Source organism: Dermacentor silvarum, chromosome 11 (genome assembly GCF_013339745.2).
Source record: "Dermacentor silvarum isolate Dsil-2018 chromosome 11, BIME_Dsil_1.4, whole genome shotgun sequence".
Classification (NCBI taxonomy): Eukaryota; Metazoa; Arthropoda; class Arachnida; order Ixodida; family Ixodidae; genus Dermacentor; species Dermacentor silvarum.
In genome coordinates, this window is record NC_051164.1 from 61,986,233 (window position 1) to 62,004,238 (window position 18,006).

At 44.4% G+C, this 18,006-nt stretch overlaps 1 protein-coding gene across 1 annotated transcript in view; it reads left to right on the plus strand.

Annotated features, from left to right (window-relative positions):
* Positions 1-18,006, plus strand: part of LOC119433378 (transcription elongation factor SPT5-like) — a 164,698-nt gene that overhangs the window by 124,264 nt on the left and 22,428 nt on the right. The window contains 8 exon segments of the mRNA XM_049659186.1: positions 918-1,133; positions 2,972-3,036; positions 3,965-4,070; positions 7,161-7,236; positions 9,161-9,312; positions 12,173-12,328; positions 15,523-15,620; positions 17,825-17,894. Of these exon segments, the coding sequence (XP_049515143.1) occupies positions 918-1,133; positions 2,972-3,036; positions 3,965-4,070; positions 7,161-7,236; positions 9,161-9,312; positions 12,173-12,328; positions 15,523-15,620; positions 17,825-17,894 (939 nt within the window).

The window sequence follows — 18,006 nt, forward strand, 5'->3', positions numbered from 1 at the left end:
CGCATGCCTTCAGGACTACGATTGCGTCACTAACAGCCACAGTTGTGGCAAACAGTAGTTTGTCTTATGATTCAGGGCAATTGCTGCGCGCGCGATGTCACAAACACGGCGGAAGGTGTCGAGGATGAAGAGCACCAGCTACATCGCGATGGACAGATGTTATCTTGGCGATCAGCTCACTGGCGAAATAATAATCATGTGCGCGTGGTAGTGAGAAGCATGTGATGGATGAAGATGCACGTCGCAGCCGTGCTGCGAAGGAAGTCGTGTAACCTTTGCCGCTACAAGCGCTTGTCAGTCACGAGATGACAATAATTGCAGCTTCCGCACTGCTTTTGTGGAAAATAGAAAGAGGATTTGCTGATTTATTCAGTAAATAAATGCATGTTAACATAGTAAACATTTTTTTTTTGATACCCTCGATAATTTGACGTTTGGTTAACTTGGACATTTTTGTCTGGTCCTGTGTAATCCGAATTAGTGGGGTTTTAGTGTAGCTATAAAAATAAACATCACGCCTTATTATCCTGACTGTTGTCATAGCATGGACTGCCTCCCTCCGTAAGTGGAAATATGTTCTAGAATGGACTTCCTCCTTGTAGTTTGGAAAAATGTTTTTTTTAAGTCTATGCTGTTCATAGTGCTGCTTTGTTAGATTTTTTTTTTCTGTGCAGTCTGGATACTTCTTTTCTGTAGTTTTTCAGTCTTAGTTGAAAAACATTTCACATATTGTGTACTGCGCCGACACCGACTGCTCAAGTGCATTTCGAGTAGTGAGCTCTTCTGGATTTATTATTACTATTACTTACTTTTTTCTTTCTCTCAGCTTCTTTGCTTTGTGATTTGTCCATATTTCGTGTGCCTGTTCTGTACGTGTACCTGACTGGTGGCTGGGTCTGTCTTTTTCTCTGCTGCAGATGGTGCCGATCAAGGAGATGACTGATGTGCTGCGGGTGACCCGTGAGCAGGCACAGTTGCGCCCCAAGCAGTGGGTTCGCCTCAAGCGGGGCATCTACCGTGACGACCTCGCCCAAGTGGACTACGTTGACACGGCCCAGGGACAGGTCAACCTCAAGCTGCTGCCGCGCGTCGACTACACCCGTCCCCGGGGGGCCTTGCGCTCCACCTCGAATGTGAGCTTTCTGGTTTGGTTGACTTTATTTTTTACATAAAGATTGCAATAAAATGATTTTGTTGGCGGTGGTCAGAAGGCCTCTAAGATGGGTTTGAAATTGACTGCTGGCCATTCTATCTGACAGGTTGCAGTACTACTGGTAGTGCAGAATATAATAAAAATGAGTACACTCGAACCTTGTTATAATGAAGTCGCATTCGTTACAAGTGTATACGCTAATGTTGGTGTAAAAAAATTTCATTGCGGTGAGGTCTTTGTGAAATAAACACAGCCATGATTCCTGCAATGGGCCAGCAATTGGTCTCCTGTCAATTTTAACTGCCTGTGTTAAAGGAGTCATCAAATTGGATCGGCATGGTAGCTTGCTGGATATGAGCCGGCCAAGACAAGCCACTCGTCAAAATGTGTACAAGCATCCAGAATGGGCTGTTTTAGCTTGCTTTTGCTGAGTGTCTGGCATTGTTGTCACCAGAAGGCATATCTTGAGCTGCCTAGAGAACAAATGTTCTCTTCGCTATAATAAATATTGTATTGGATCCTGCATTTTTAGTTTCATGTAGCAGTAGAATACTTCAAAATTGAACAGCATGTAATGAACGATGGACAACGACTCGGACAACATGGGCGCTTTGTTGTCCATTATCTGTTTTGTACTGCTTGATTTCAAAGTGTTAACCTACTAATTTGCCCAGCTTGCCGTTTTGATCTAGTGGAATACTCGCTAGAATAAGGCATGGCCAGCCAAATTTAAAGTTTACTTCGTTATATCTGATCATTCGTTATATACATGTTCATTATAATAGGATTTGACTGCATTATGAACATGCGCATGCATATTGCCACACTTTTTGCTGGTGTTTGTCTTTGCCGAATTGTCACTGTTATCAAGTTGTTGCCCGCTCACGCTGAAAGGTGTGCCTGCGGTATCTGAAATTCCTTGAACGTTGTTGCGAATTCTATAGCAAAGGAAGCGCGTCTTGTCAGATTGTGCATGTGTGTTGTATTTTCTTAAATGTTTGCGAGCGCGAGTGATTACTGTGACATGTACAGTGAGTCACGTATAAATGGTAGATGCACTTGACCCGACCAATTAATTTAGATTCGACGACCAGTGACTGTGCTTGCCACTATTTTGAATTGAATGCATGCTTACCTACCTTTCCGAGCACAAATTCGCCCGATTATGAGTTCGAGTCTTAACTTGCAGTATTCGTAGTTTGATATTCTTCACTGTTGCTACAATTCGACAATATGCTGTTGAGATATGCTCAGTGATCGCTTTTGAGGCCATTAAAGTTGAGCATATGTGCAGTACCAAAATTTCACTGTTTTATTCTCCATTTTGCCCCCTTGTGCAAGGCTAGGTGTGATGTGTTGATGCTTGTAATTGGGTCCAATCTTGCCGAGCTATGCTCAGAATATATGTACTAGCATTCTTGCAAGTGTGCAGTAGTCAGTGAAAGCTAAACGGATTAACTCGCACTCCTTCAAATGTTAATTAGGGCTCAGGGAAGCCACAACTTCATCCTCCTGCTGGCATTAATGGAAGTGACAATGGGAAAGTCAGAGAGCCAACCATGCTCTTTCGCTGCAGCATTAAAATCAGCAGCATGTTGGTGTTATTTTTAGTAATGTGAGACATGGTGTGATGATGTCAGACAAATTTTTTTTTCAAATACGGTCTTGGAACATATTCTACTCTATAGAGAGTAGGTAACCACCGAGTAGAGCTACTTCTGAATGGTTAACACCTTGCGGTGCGCATTATGAGGCTTTCTGAGCTTCTATCTGCTGAGATGGTCTCGTGAATGAAATTTATCTTTGCATTGCCTTCAGGAGCCTGAAAAGCGCAAGAAGTCAAAGCGGCCTGCGGCGAAGCTGTTTGACGTTGATGCCATCAGGTGAGGCAGGCAGTCTGTATGGATGCTGTTTGTATGCATGCTGTCTGTACGCATGTTGTTCTTGTGCACAAGTGAATTATTAACCCTAGTCCTGTGATTTGTATTTTCATTCTAACTGCTTTGAAAAAAGATTGAATGCTTAGCGCTGCTATGTTGGTGCTGATCCAAATTTTCTTATATACCTTTTCAAGGTGCGAGAAAACACCATTGTCTAGAGCGTAGAATGTGTGTATAACTCCTTCAGGTTATACACCTATTCGGTATTCGCATACTACTATCCGGTATTCGCACACCCTTGATAAATACCTAAGAATGTGGACGGAGGAAAAGTTGCTGCCATAGCACAATTGGTTAATGCTACACACTCGTAATGCGAAGGCTGTGGGTTTGGTTCTTACCAGCAGTAAGTAGCTTTTTTCCTCCACTTTCTTTCTCTTTAGCTTATTTGTACATTTTAATTAAAGACTACAAATAACTCCCCTTGCTTTCTAGGCTTCATTGTCTCTTGGCTTCTTATGGTTGTAACTAAAAAAGATCGGGCCCCTCAGTTCCCCTACTTGACTATATCCGTGAAATTTCGCATAGACTTCGATTCCGCTGCAACGGAACAGTGGCGTCATCTGTCACGGCTACAGCGAAAACATGGCGGTCGCTGTAGCTATGACAGATGGTTCACCGTAGCTGTTACAGATTGACATGTTTTGAGTGGTGTTGCACAGACAACACCCATTTCGGGTTTATTGTGGACAACACTGGTAAGTAATGTCCGCAAATGGGTCATTAAACTAAACTTACTGCGAAATAGTACCTCTGCATGAAATTTGGGCAGAGAGCAACCTGCGGTTCTGCAGAAAGAGCCATGTACATCTGGCATTCCTATTTATGCAACACTTAGTATACGTCATTGTACATGATCTTCTGCTTGCAGGGCGGTGGGTGGTGAAGTGACCACTGATGGTGACTTCCTCATATTTGAGGGAAACCGCTACAGTCGCAAGGGCTTCCTCTACAAGGCGTTCGCAACATCTGCCATTGTAAGTGATAACTCGAGGCACGTTTCTCTATCTCTTTTTTTTTTTGCAGACAATGATGGCTGAGGCTAAAATCTCAATATTGTTTTTACCATTATGCATGTCGTTTCAAACAGTTGCGTGCCTCATCAACTAGTTATTAAATGACAGCAGAAAATTTCTTGAGCAATTGCACAATTTCATATGTGCGACTTATTTCTTTCACCTCATATAAAATTGTCATAGCAACTGGAGTTATTTTCTTGCTGCAAAGCTTGTTGGAGTTGTATTCATGCAGGTGGGTTTTTTTTTTTTTTAACCTTTACATAGTACAAATTTAGTGGACCAGCAACGGTAGTGAACATTTTGCGGTTTATGATTGTTTAATCCTGTCGAAGAGATGGTGGTCTCGGCAACCTCTACGAGAGGGGTTCAGGCTCATAATGGCATTTTAGGCCTTCCATGATGCTGAGGAAAGCCACACACCGACTATTCTTGACTGGTACCTGATTCATGCCGTTGTGTTACTCAGTACTAACAAGTTAGTAAGTGGTGAAAATGCCACCTGCATAGGTGGCGAAATGTCTCAATTCATTCTAGTGGGATGTCAAGCCAATGTATAAATAGAATCGATCCTGAATGGTTATGTAATGTACTGTATTTACTCAATACTAGCATACTTTTAAATCTAATGTGCACCTGATTTTATATCAAGAAAAAGTAGGATGCCTTTGTTTTCACAACCAGAAAAAGATGCAATCTGCAAAATTTACTGTTGCAGAATAAAAATTTATTCACGCTCGCTATCAGTTCTTTTTTTAAAGCTGTCTACAGACTGCAACTTGCCATCCTCTGTATAGTCCATTGCCTTTGATATTCTGGATTCCTTAACCAGCTCCACAACCATTGTAATGTAAGGGTGGTGCACAACTTGAATAACCACGTCACCAGTTCCTCCTGCGGCGCACACAAGCCTTCGGAATGTTAAAAATATGTGGCGTGTCTCGGTTGCCAATAGCTTAGCACCTAAATTAAAATAACTTCTCTTTTGAATGAGTATCTGTAATGAAAGCAGCCAGTATCTGTAATGTCGTCGTCAACTTAGATGAAAAACCTGTTTTGTTGCCACCATGTAATGTCAATGGCAATGACGCTAGGCTGTTGTGAACACTGTGAACTTTGCACGCACAACCCTCTGGAAAATCAGAAATACATGGCGTGTGTCTGTTGCAGCTAGCTTAGCATGTAAGATAAATCCTCCCTTGAATGAGCTTTTGTAATTGAAAGTGGCACGATGTTGCCAACCTACAGAAACACTTTTTCTGCCACCATCTTGTGATGACACTGGTGATGACACTAGTGTGGCTGTTGAATACGCCACAGACATGGTTTTGATTTTCTATCCGATTGTAGTGCACAGAAAATTTTTGGGCCCATTTTCTTGAAAAATATGGAGCGTGTTAGGATCGGGTGAATATGATACATGAACTAGTATTTTTTGCTTGAGTTGTAGGATGAATAGCAGGCGACCTCGGCCTAGATTACAGCTTTTCAATCAATGTGCTGCTCCAGGGCCTCTTGTCTTTACCTAGAGCTTCAAAAATTGTTCTGCTGGGTTTGTGTAAAGGTGCTAATGCATTGCTATTCTAAATTATTATTTCACTACTACGTGAGCACAGCCTTAAAGGGACACTAAAGAGCCCCATTAAATGTGTTTAAAGTGGCAAAGCATTCTTCAAAACTTTATTCTAGTCATTTGGCAATGAAAGGTTGATTACCAGGGGAGAGAATGAAAGCCACACTTTCCTTTGATGCTCTTCTTCGTAAGGCAACAAAGCTGGTGCTTGGTGTCCCCGTTAGCGCTAGCCCCACTCTTTTTATGCAACTAAGCATTCACAACACCGCTAAAAATATCTTCATTCACTAACGCAATAAGTAACTTAACGCCACTACCTCAGTGCTGGTGTATCAGTGCAATGTATAGTTTCTGAAATATTTTCTCACATTTAGGCGGGTCGTTATTGGAGCTCAAAAAAGTTCTCGAGGCTTGTTAGGCTTAGTCTTTGGTTTCTTTCAGTGCAATGTACTCCTTTACTGATAAACAGTTAATTACGCTTGAGTGGACACTATCAGCACCTGTGATGCCACAGTGAGCTGGTGTGGGAACTTGCCTTTTATTTTGCCTCTTCTTTTCCAACTCATCGAACCTCTTCTCATTACAAGAATGGCTCTTTTGAGATTTCAGAGGCCCAATTTATTAACACCGATAAACTTAATTGTTAGTGTCCCAAGAAAAATAATTTGAGCTGTATTTGTATGTTACCCTTCAACAATACCAAAACAGCTGTTCTTACTCCGAGAAGAGGCTTCGTGAGCTAAAAAAGACGCAAGAAACGGAAGACATGTGGCAATGCCACCTCCACGCCAACTCGTCGGGACATCATAGATTCTTACAGAGTCTGATCAAGCATGGTTAACGGTTTATTGCTTAAGATGGACGAAGCTTTATTCTAAGAGAGCGACAGACTGAACTTGGCGAGTTCCAAGGACATTTACTGACCACAACGACCCAAATACGAGAAAACGCTTTGAAATCCATGACATCACACTGACCTACCAGCTGTGAGGTTTCAACCCAAAAATAAAAAAATTGAACTTTGACTTTTGATGTTCTCCTTTATTAATCAACCGATTACCGTGAAATTAGGGAAAATAGAGCTTAGAGAGAACACTTTTTATCAGTCTCAGTTGATTTAGTATTTCTGTGGCGTCTCTTTTAAGCAGGAGACATATGGCACGGCAGGACATACGACGCAATGTGTGACGTGTCTGGAAGATGGTTGCTCTGACTGTAAAAACCGGCTAAATGCTGATGGAACCTGTTGGACCTTGATAGTGCTTGTCGGGAACTTGTTTGATGTGGTTGTTGTAGTGCTGATGTTGGTACGATAGGCTGTACATCAGACCACAAGCAGACCATGTGTCCCTTGCTCTCATGCCTTGGCATGGTCTTCTTTGCTTCCATTCCGAGGGGAGTGACTGCAGCTGATGTTTGTTGCCGTGTGTTGCGTTGGTGTTTCTGAGCTTCTCACTCCCCCGTCTCTGTCGTTCTAGATTGCTGATGGGGTGAAGCCCACGTTGTCCGAACTGGAAAAGTTTGAAGAGCAACCCGAGGGCCTGGAATTGGAGTGTATCCTTTTGGTGTTTCCGGGAGTCGTCGTGCTCCAGTTCAGGTGCCAATTAAAGAACAACTGCAATGAATCTTTGGAGCAGTCTCTGTGCAGCATTTTACGTTTTAAATACTATTGAGTGCATCGCGAATATCTATCAGAAATAGACATTTTTGATGCTGAAACAAAAAAAAAAAGAAAGGTCGTCACGACCACTCACTGGAAGTGATGCAGAACTCTGAATGCTGAGAGTTAGCACACCACCTGAGCTTGACCTCCGAGGTGAGGTAACAGCTGCAGCGTGGTAATGATTTTGGAGGCCACATTCTGGGACCTGTGTTATATGCGCTAACTATGAGGTGCCCCTGTCATCTGCTCTGAAGTGTTCCTGAACCCCTTTGCGGTGATGAGCACTTGCATGCTTTGCGGTAATTCCGGTCGGGAACTATTTCGCATGTTTTAGACGCCGTGCAGAAGCGGCACTCGTGTGAACCAATGCGTAGTGATTGTTTCAGAAAATTTTGTTTATTCCCGAGGCTCTTGTGCAGCCTACAGTCCAGGCGGCCAAGTAATATTCGCATCTTTGAGCAATCCAGCTCAAGTTTTAAATTGCACAGGGGATTCTTGAAAATTCTTTGTAACTCATTTGGAAACGCACAGTATAACCAACTTCTTCAGCATGCACAATTGTGCATGCCAAAGATAGTGCATCAAGAGCAACAGCACCAGTGAAAAAAAATCCTAAAATTTATATATAAAGTGTGTTGCATACATCTTGGAACATTTCTGATTGGATATGTGCTGCAAGTTTAACAATATGTGTAAAGTGTCTTGGTAAAACAAGTTCAAACGTAGAACGGCTAAGTGTTTGCTATGTGTTAGCATGTCGCCATGTAGCGGGTTCACTTCTTTGATTGTTTTTTCCACAATGTTGTACGTCAGGCATATTTCTTCAGGTGACTGGATAGGTGCTTTCCAAGTATACTTGACCAGAAATGGTTGATACTCTCATATCCAGCTTTCCTGTAATGAGTCCTTTGCATGGAGTCCACATCCTGTAGACTTGACAAAACTAGCCAGATGATTCTGGCGATGCAAGAAATGTGATGAAACCGATTTGTCAGTGGTTGGAGTTAAAGGGGCCCTGCAATACTCTCAAGAAAGCTTGTTGAGGGGCACAGACAGCAACATAACAATGCGGTGATTTTTGTGCAGTTAATGCGACGGACGTGACGTCGATGTGCTGCAGTTTGATTGTTGGTTAAAAAATACACAGTGCATTTTGTGTTTGCACATTATCGCAATTACTGGGAAAAAAAGAAGCTACAACATGACGTTTCACAGCTATTTTAATTATTGGCTAATTAACGCGCAGCCACGACGAGCAAGGTGTTCCGACTATGGGAACGATGCATTCACATGCCAAGCACATGGTGTGCCAACAGCCACTTTGTAACCATAGAAGTGAGGCAACGACCTCCAAAATTGAACCATGTGCTTGCAGATGGCAGAGGCCATAGTGACGCCATCAACAAGCTGAGCAGGCTTGGCAACCATGATGCACCACCTTTTCTCGTGTAACTTCAATGCTCTGTGGCTATAGGGCACTGCACCACCGCGCCACGGGTGAGTAAAATGTGCCACCTAGAGCCACGAGAATTCAAGTCGAGGGTTTCGCTAATTTCTCTTGTATTTTGAAGTTTCTGCATCTGTAAACTTGGGTTTGTGGGCGTTATTAATAATGTACCATAATTCATTTTTGTTCTTAGTTCTTTGACATGCTAAGAAAAGGTGTAGAACACGCATGGTGGCCTTAAAAATTGTTGCAGGGCCCCTTTAATTTGTGCCTGAAGGGCATGTGCACACGAAGGAGCAAATAAAAGGGGATACATCTTGCGCTCTGACATATGGTTCCTGACTTTCCGAAATGACTGTGGCGGCCAGTGGGTGAGACCCGAAAGGAGGAACAGGGCCACTCGTTCGCACCTGGCGACAACGTTGAGGTTGCCGAGGGTGAGTTGGTTCACCTGCAGGGCAAGATCATCAGCATCGACGGCAACAAGATCACTATGCTGCCCAAGCACGAGGATCTCACGGTGAGTGTGCCACCATATTGCTTGCATTATATGGCTCACGAGGTGGGAAATCTGGCGTAGCCACGAAGGTTGGTGTGACCGCGATGGCCCAAAAATTCGAGTGAGCCCAAGTGAGCCAATCGAGGCAGTTGATGATGTCAATTTAGGCAAAGTGAATTAAGGCAAAGTTAATTAAGATGAAAATAATTAAGGCAGGTTTAATTAAGATAGAGTACATTACGGCACTCGAATCCACAACCATTGGTGGGAGTCGAAACCATAACTGTTGGAGTTAATTAAGGCACAGTAAATTAAGATAGATATAATTAAGGTTGGAGTAAATAAGGCACAGTAAATTGTGATAGAGTTAATTAAGGCACTTGAACCCACAACCTTTGGTGTTAATTAAGGTGTAGTTAATCAAGGCACAATTAAGTAGAGTTAAGGCACAGGTTTAAGATAGAATTCATTACGTCACTTGAACCCACAACCTTTGGTGTTAAGGCTAAGTTAATTAAGGTGCAGGTAATTAAGATAGTGTTAATTGGGGCACTCAAACCCCATGGCCTTTCGTGGGAGTCGAATCCTCGACCTTTGTTGGTCGCAGTGCTTTCACATTCATCCATGTAGGGATAACTAAGTGCCCCTTGAATTATTTTTCATGACTCAGGGCTGGGGCTGGCCATGGATTTTCTAACAAACATCTTAAAGGGAAAAGTGATGCTGTACTGCTGTTTTGTGCACTGTAGTACCACTGCAGCGTCAAGAGCTTCGTCGTTTCTTGCTTTCGGTGTCCGTCCATCGCCCTGTTTCTTACAGTATGCTGTTGTATGCATCATGAAGCTTCCTACAAAAATTACCAGAAGGAGCTCTTGTGCTGATATTGTTCAGCTACCACGTGAATGATGGATAGTACGTGGATTTGTCTAATCTTCGTGCTTGTGACTTCGGACATTCTTGTAGCGCCATTTATCATGCTTTATCTGTCTAAATTTCACAGCAGCTAGAATTTTAGAAACAAAGAAAGGCAATAAGTCTCCTCAAGCACGCACAATCATTGCAAATAGCTGAACTTTTAATGTAAACTTGTCGAAAATGGTCAACTTGCACTGTCGCGAAGCCGTTTAAAGCCAGAGGGACGAAGTTTAAGGGAATCTATGTAATCATTATCATTCTCATGCTGGCTGAGCCCCCAGACTTAATTCTAGTAATTATTGTGGGAAACTTCATGGTATGCATGGTAATGCTGGAAAAATGGGTGCTTTGAATTGATGTTATTCTAAAAAAAAGCCAGGGTACTATAAGTATGCATCTGGCGATTGGTGCTCTGTCTGTCAGAATTGTTCAGTCTACACCAAAGCAATGTGTGTGCAAAGTGCCGCCTTTTCTGTATTATGTACAGTTTATGTTAATACATAACTTGTGCATTTACATGGGTACATATATAATATGTGAAGAGAACTTGGGAGGTGCTAAAGAAAAAAAAAGAAAAAAAAAAAGATGACAAGGGGGGGGGGGGGGGTCTGCACTCACTGTGTGCCAGTTTTAAGCAGGCATAATTTTTTTTATTGCTTAAATGTACTGTATGTCAGTAAATATTGATGAAATGTGTATTGGATAAATCAACTTGACGTATCATTCTAAAAAAGCTTTATTTGGGCAGCCATGATTATGTTTTAGGTCAAGCCACTATGAAGACAAGAACGCTTTATTTCTGCACCCATGATTGTATTGTTGCTTTTCCAGGTGTGTATGTGTTTGTGATAGTTGCTGAATGTCATGCTCTGACATGTAGATTTGTAACTGTGCAGCATTTAGAAAGCGGCTCTTCAGTGATTATGCATTGTGAAGTAATCGTGCCAATTAGTGACAGAAGTAATAGGTTAACAGTAACATTGAAAACTACGATGTAATGACACCTGAAATTGTAGAATATGTAGCAGTCTTTGAAGCCCTCAGATACCAAAGGGACATGTTTGAGACCTTGAAAATTCTTGAATTTCATAAAGCGCTTAAAAATTACTGAATTTCATTTTGAACAGCACTTAGCAAATGTAGGTAGTGTCCACACTGTCTCCCCCTCCCTCTGCTGCAACTCCTGCAGAGTAATAAAAACCAATCTTGAAGGCCATGCTTTTGCCATACTTCGGGCATTTTTAGCACCACTTATTTTGTTTCTACACCTGGCCAGAAGGTCAGTTTAATCGACTCGGGCCAATTCAATCTAGTTAGCACCCTTATGGTGGCTGACGGTCAAGTGTGATGGTCTGTTTGCTAGGCTCTTCTTCCGTGTACCGTTTTCTTTTTGCGCTCAATAAAACAAAATGTGCCTGTTGTTGATGACGGCATATTTTTTTAAACCTGGCAAAAATCATTGCGAATAAATGTTCAACTAGGCATTCAAGAAAGGACCGTCGATGTGACGTGATCATTGGCCGAACTTAATTCCCTTGCTGGACGAAGGCCTTGTTTTGTCAGAGCCCTGGTAGCCTAAGTTAGCTGAAATTGTTTTTCACTGTAGTAATGAACCCTGATAAACATTCACTTTAATTCATGACTACTAAGTAGTTATATCGTCTTGTTGCTGAGCAGGAGATTGTGGGTTTGACTACCTGCCATGGCAGCCACAATCTGATGATGCTGGAACTCAAGAACACTCGTAGGCTTAGATTTAAGTTCGTGGCGAAGAACTTCAGGAAGTTCAAATTAATCCGGAGCTCTGCGCTATGATGCGCTTTGTAGCCCGTGTGTTTCTTTGGGACGTTAAATCTCGTAATTCGACATTGACTTGGATGCCTGACATTACCTTTTTGGTGTTGCAGTCTGACTTGCCCTTGGGGTCTCGACAGATGCCGATTTCATTGTGCCTGGTTTCCCGCAGGACCCCCTCGACTTTCAAGCTCACGAGCTGAAAAAGTACTTCAAGATGGGTGACCACGTAAAGGTTATTGCCGGACGGTTCGAAGGCGACACTGGCCTGATCGTTCGAGTGGAAGACAACATGGTGGTCCTCTTCTCTGACCTCACCATGCACGAGGTAGGTTCGTCAGAAGTATGGAGTTTCCTACAAAGAAATTGTGGCTTCGCTTGAAAGGCAAGGCATTGATAGCGATAGCAAAGTACAGTTAAACCTGGATATAACGAAATTGATAAATTCCCCAAAAACTTCGTTATAAAGAGGATTTCATTATATGCAGGTTCGGCACGAAAATTCGAAAAAGAAACGCTTACCATATTTACTCGATTCTAACGCGCCCTCAATTGTAACGCGCACCCGTTTTCCGTTTTCGTAGAAGCACTCATCCTTGGAATGTCACACCAGGTACCGGATGCGTCGACGCGTGTCTTTTCGCATAAGCGCGAGGCATCAAAAACGAAGAGCGAGCGTCACGATGGCGTTGTAGCGTCATATAGTGTTACAGTAGAACCCCGCTGTTACGTTCCCGGGGGCTGCGTCTTCCCGGGGGCTGCGTTTTCGGCCATTCCCGGCACAGCTCCCATAGAACCCAATGCATTGGTAACCCCGCTGTTGCGTTGCAACTGTGGGACTGTTCCCGCATCATACGTTGCGAACTGCCACCCCGCGCCGGTCCGAGCGGCCATTTTGACTTTTTATGTCGCTTGGCTTGGTGGCTTGACGATGGCATTGGCCGCCCAAAGTGCCAGGGGCGACAACTATGACGTATTTTCGGTTTCCGGCAGAAAAAGTATGGCCCTTGAGATCCGTATTTGCTACATAAAGATGGTGTCTATGACGCGTTGTGGCCCTAAAATTGGTTTTGGCTCATAGATATTCCGTATAAAGTCCTAGGGCGATAACGCAGTCGCCGCGCGCCGTATGGTGTATGTGCGAGTGAAAACGTGCGAGGGGAGCCGACAACCGCGTCTAATCTCGCGCGTGCAAGAAAAGCAGGGAGGAAGTGCGCCCTCTTCTGTTGAGCTCGAAGCACCAGCAAGCGAGCGAGGGGGGAGGGATAGCAGGGCGGCGTTGTACTGTACTCTGGCATCAACTGCGTACTGCGCGGCAGCGCGCTGTAGCGCGGGCCGTATCTTGAGAGCGATCTGCGTTGGGGCAGAGTCTAGCAGTGTATGTGCGTCAGCGGCTCGTACCTTTGTGCGTGCTGTGTGTTCTCGGCGCTCAGTTTGCGTTGAAGCGATAGACAACAGCACGAAGGTCACTTCACTCGCTTCTCCAGCGGCGCTTCCACACCCCGCCAGCGTTTGACAGTGCGTGTCCGCGCTCATCGAGTGTGATGTGTCACAGCGTGTACCAGCGCGTCGGCAACATCAACTGGAAATGGAGAGAGTGCCGGCTTGGGGCGGGCTAGGCCAGCTGCAGCAAGCGGCAGGATCAGGTTTGAATGAAGGGAGGGGGAAAGGTCACGCCCGCGGCGGCAAGATCGCCGGGTCGAGGGATGCAGGCCCGCCTCGCACACGCACGCACGCACACGTGCGCTCGCTTCGCATTTCGTCGCGGCGGACAAGGTGCTTCCGGTTGCCGCTCGCGCAAGAATGACAATATTTGGGGCGAAATCTCTAGGTTGTCGGAGGGGGAAATTCGTTATATCGAGGGGGTCTCCCGCTGCCACTTCGTTATTTAGAGGTCTCAAATACATGTGCTTCTATGGAGTAATGGCGGGGAATAGAAAAACTTCGTTATATCCAGGAATTCGTTAAATGAAGGTTCGTTATAAGCAGGTTTAACTGTATTAGACAATTACATGAAGTAAGGCTCGTACTTTCATGGGCAGTATAAATTGCAGTAAACATTAGTCTACTAACTGAACAAGTGTGGTATCATGCGCCAAAGGACACACATAGCATAGTTCGCTCAATGAATGCAAGCACTCGCGGTCGTAACAACGCTGGTGCGAGTGTTGGCAGCAGGGAGTGTGCTTGCTTGTCTGAAAGTGAATGTTGCGTGCTGGCACTCCCTTTACGATTTCAACTGTTTGGCGCCTCGAGGACTCGGCACACCGTGTGATCTCCAACACTTGTCGCGCGGAAGGACAGTACATATCACGCCACCAGCCTCCTCAGCTTCTCCTCGCATGCTCGCCCTTCCCCCTAGCACTCGCAGAAGGTCAAGCCACACGGTACCCGTTCAGATAAATACATTAAGTTCACTGAACCTTTCTGTACTCCTACCTCTCACATCCTAAACCTTTTAACGTTTCAACCTAGAACTGACACGTACAAACAGTTTTTTCCCTTAACAGTTGAACATTGGAATGCTTTGCTGGAGATGTTCACTAATTGCCATTGATAGATTTTTTGTCTGTGATTGATATGCGATGTTATCTCCACTCCTGCAATAGCCCCAATGGGACTGCAGTACTTGAAAATGAAAACAAGAATGACTTCCAAACATGGCATGTGGACTGCGTATGCACTTGGCCGCGATGGCAGAGTGGGCTCGAGAGGGGCTGGGCTATGTGGGCTGCTCATGCGCCATTGTACTAGGGACGGCACGGTCGCACCAATGGTGACAGTGTAAACGTGTCTCGAACATCAGTACAATTGCCATCACAATTACTAGAACGAAATCTGGCGCTGGTGTCTTATGCACGCCGCCAATACGGCAGTTTAGCCAGGAGTGATAAACGAAAGAAACTAAGAGTGAATGTCGCATTATTAAATTGATGCCAATCAAATTGGAGTTGTCCCAGCATGTACATGTTGCATGTGTTACTGTCCTCCACTGCGTCGCTGAGTGTGCTCATTTAAAATGACAGCGAGTGCAAAAGCTGCTCACTTTCGGTGGCATAGCAGTTCTTTGACTTTCGGAGTGCCGTACAGCCACTGCTATGAGCTTTTCATAAGCTCCGCACCGAACTGCAACTTTCGCTGCTTGATCCTGACGAAGTAGTGTTGGAGAGTGTACTGATGGTATAGGCAGTACGGCCACGATGAAAATTTGCTGCCATTTGACAAGTTAGTAATGCCTCATAACCATGCCATGGTTTTGGCATGTGAAACGCCAGAATTTCACAAGGTAGTAGGCGGCAAGCCATTGCAGAAAACATTCTGTCAGTATCTGTGTGCCAGTAGACCTCATCGGTGATCGGGTGCGAGATCTCTAGCATGGGTTAAACTGGCGGCCATGGGAGCAGAGATTAGGATTAGTTCTGACCTTGGGAGCCTTAGCCAGCGCCACCCATGCACCTGATCTACCGGTGCCCTGTTTTGATCCGCTGTGCTTCACGCCATTGTGTGTGCTCTTTGTTGCAGCTCAAAGTCCTGCCTCGAGATCTGCAGCTGTGTGCGGACATGGCAACCGGAGTGGATTCCTTGGGACAATTCCAGTGGGGAGATCTCGTGCAGTTGGAGTGAGTGTTTGGTGTTTGCTCTTGGTGTGAGCAGGATTGAAGTCCAGCTCTGTTGGTATGATACCAGGGTTGTATTCTGCACTGATCACTATATTGCTGTTACAGTCACATTCGCGAGATATTGCGTGGCTGTACAGTATAGGCTCAGGTAAGGGCCACCCTTCTTTTTTTTTTTCACAATTTGATGGGGAGCAGCCCTTACAGGTGACCGAAGCTTTTGATCAAAATAGTGTCGGCGCAGCCGGCAACTTGTGCACACCCGGGATTCCCGCATGTACCATCGTTAGAGGTGAACGCGTAGCTCTCAACGTCTAGTAGCAGCATATGGAAGTACGCAGCATGTGAAAATTCACTGATGCGCGAATTGTACTGGAGGTTGCATAATCTCGTGTTTCGGAGACGCATTGTAGCGAGGGGCAGACGAAGCCTTCGCTCCCCGCTGCCAGCACTTCTTATGATAGCATCTTTCCACTGCGGGCGACACTATCAGCCACGGGGGCGGAGTAGACGCGAAAGCATGGCGATGTGAAGATATTGTCGGCATGAATTGAAACCGTATCTTTTGTCACCGACTCTAAAATTAAACAAAATGAATTTTTTTTCATTGAAGTTTGCTATTTCTGATTGCTTGAGAATTTGGAACATTTTGTGGCCCCTTCCGTGCAAGAAAAGTGCATCGGCGGCTGTGCTTATGTGCATGAAAGGTCAAATTTTAATGTAAAGAAATTTCGATATAACAAAGCAAATTGCGATTTTACCGACTTCATTATATTGAGGATTAACTGTATCACCAAAAATTTGCATAATTGTATCTCCGAAAATGATTGGCTGATGCTGTCCCTGTTGCTTACACTGAGCACTTCACCTGTGGGTAAGAAAATAGAGAAGACAAGACTGGCAGGAAAACAAGACTGTTCCTGGTGCTTTGCGTAGTGGCCAACGATAGTGCCGAGTTGCATATTCCGAAACTTCTCAACGTTGTTGCATGTAGTTAATTCTCAGCTGATTTTCTTTACCAGAGGCTCCTTCGTAGTCATTGGTTATGTGCAGAGGCAGTTTGGGGTGCCCAAATTAGTGCTGTTTTCTAAGGCAATGACACAAACTTGATTGCTCTTTTAGTAGCCATTTACTGGCCACCTAAATCATAACCATTATTAACCAAGTTCTGAAACGTGCGAGAACATTCGAGCTTCTGAAATGTATTTTTTTTTTAGATTTGTTGTTTTAATTTGAAATTTTGCTCTAAAGAATGAAACGGGGGAAGCGTGTTATATATATACAAATGTAAGTTTGTTGTGTTTGATGGACTTGACGGAATGCAATTGCTGTCAATGTTTTTTTTTGTTTGTTTTTTTGTGACTGAAATGACATTGCACCCATGGAGAAACTGAGTGCAAAGCATGTCCTCATATGGCAGCCTGAGAGGCTAGCACTTTTTCAAAAACCCTCATGAAGCCAGCAACAAAGTCTTTCGTTGCATGTGTCTAGAATGCTAGTTTGCCCTTCTAAAAGGCTCAGAATTTGCCTAGAGAGGACTTAGTTGCGGAGGAAATCGGGACTTAAGCAGTTGCAGAATTTTGGCACTACTCAAATGGCCCGCGACAAATGGGCATTCCTTATGTAACTGCACCACTGGTCATGGAGGTCGCATGCTGTTGTACACTGCTGCCCGCTTTGACATGGACATCTGCCCAGGGGCAATGCCACAATCTTTTGATAAAGCATCACCGGATTGGCGTGAAGTCATTGAGATTATAAGGTTAAGAACTGTTCTCTGCTGCCGAGCATGAGGTGCAGGGTTCGATTCCCGGCAGCAACGGCCATATTACAATGGAGTGAAATGCAAAAGCACTGCTCATGCACTTACTTAGGTTTAGGTTTAGGGTAAAGAACCTCAGACGGCTGAAATTAATTTAGAGCTACCCCCACTACAAGGTCTCTCATAACCGTGCGTTGCTTCGGGACATTAAACTTCATAATTTGATTTAATGTAGGTTAGGAACCTCGTCTGATGAGACAGGCGGGACTCCACTCTTGCCTTTGGTTCTGGAGCAACTGCTCCCCGAACTGCGAGAAGCTGCATTGTATGACGTTGTGGCTCAATGGTTGTTGCTTTGCCGTGTTGTTGCGCCGCTGTTGTTTGAAGTTTAGTTTCAGGGGGAAAGTCCGATTGCTTTACTAAACCTGGGCACTGTTCTTTGCAGTCCCCAGACTGTGGGAGTCATCGTGAGGCTGGAAAAGGAGAACTTCCAGGTCCTCAACATGCATGGAAAGGTGAGCTCTGCCTACCCACACCTGTCCCTGCGACTGATTTTCTATCAATCAATCAGTCGGTAAGCCTTCACCACACCTCTTAATCTCAACTAGAATGTCATCTGCTGGATTT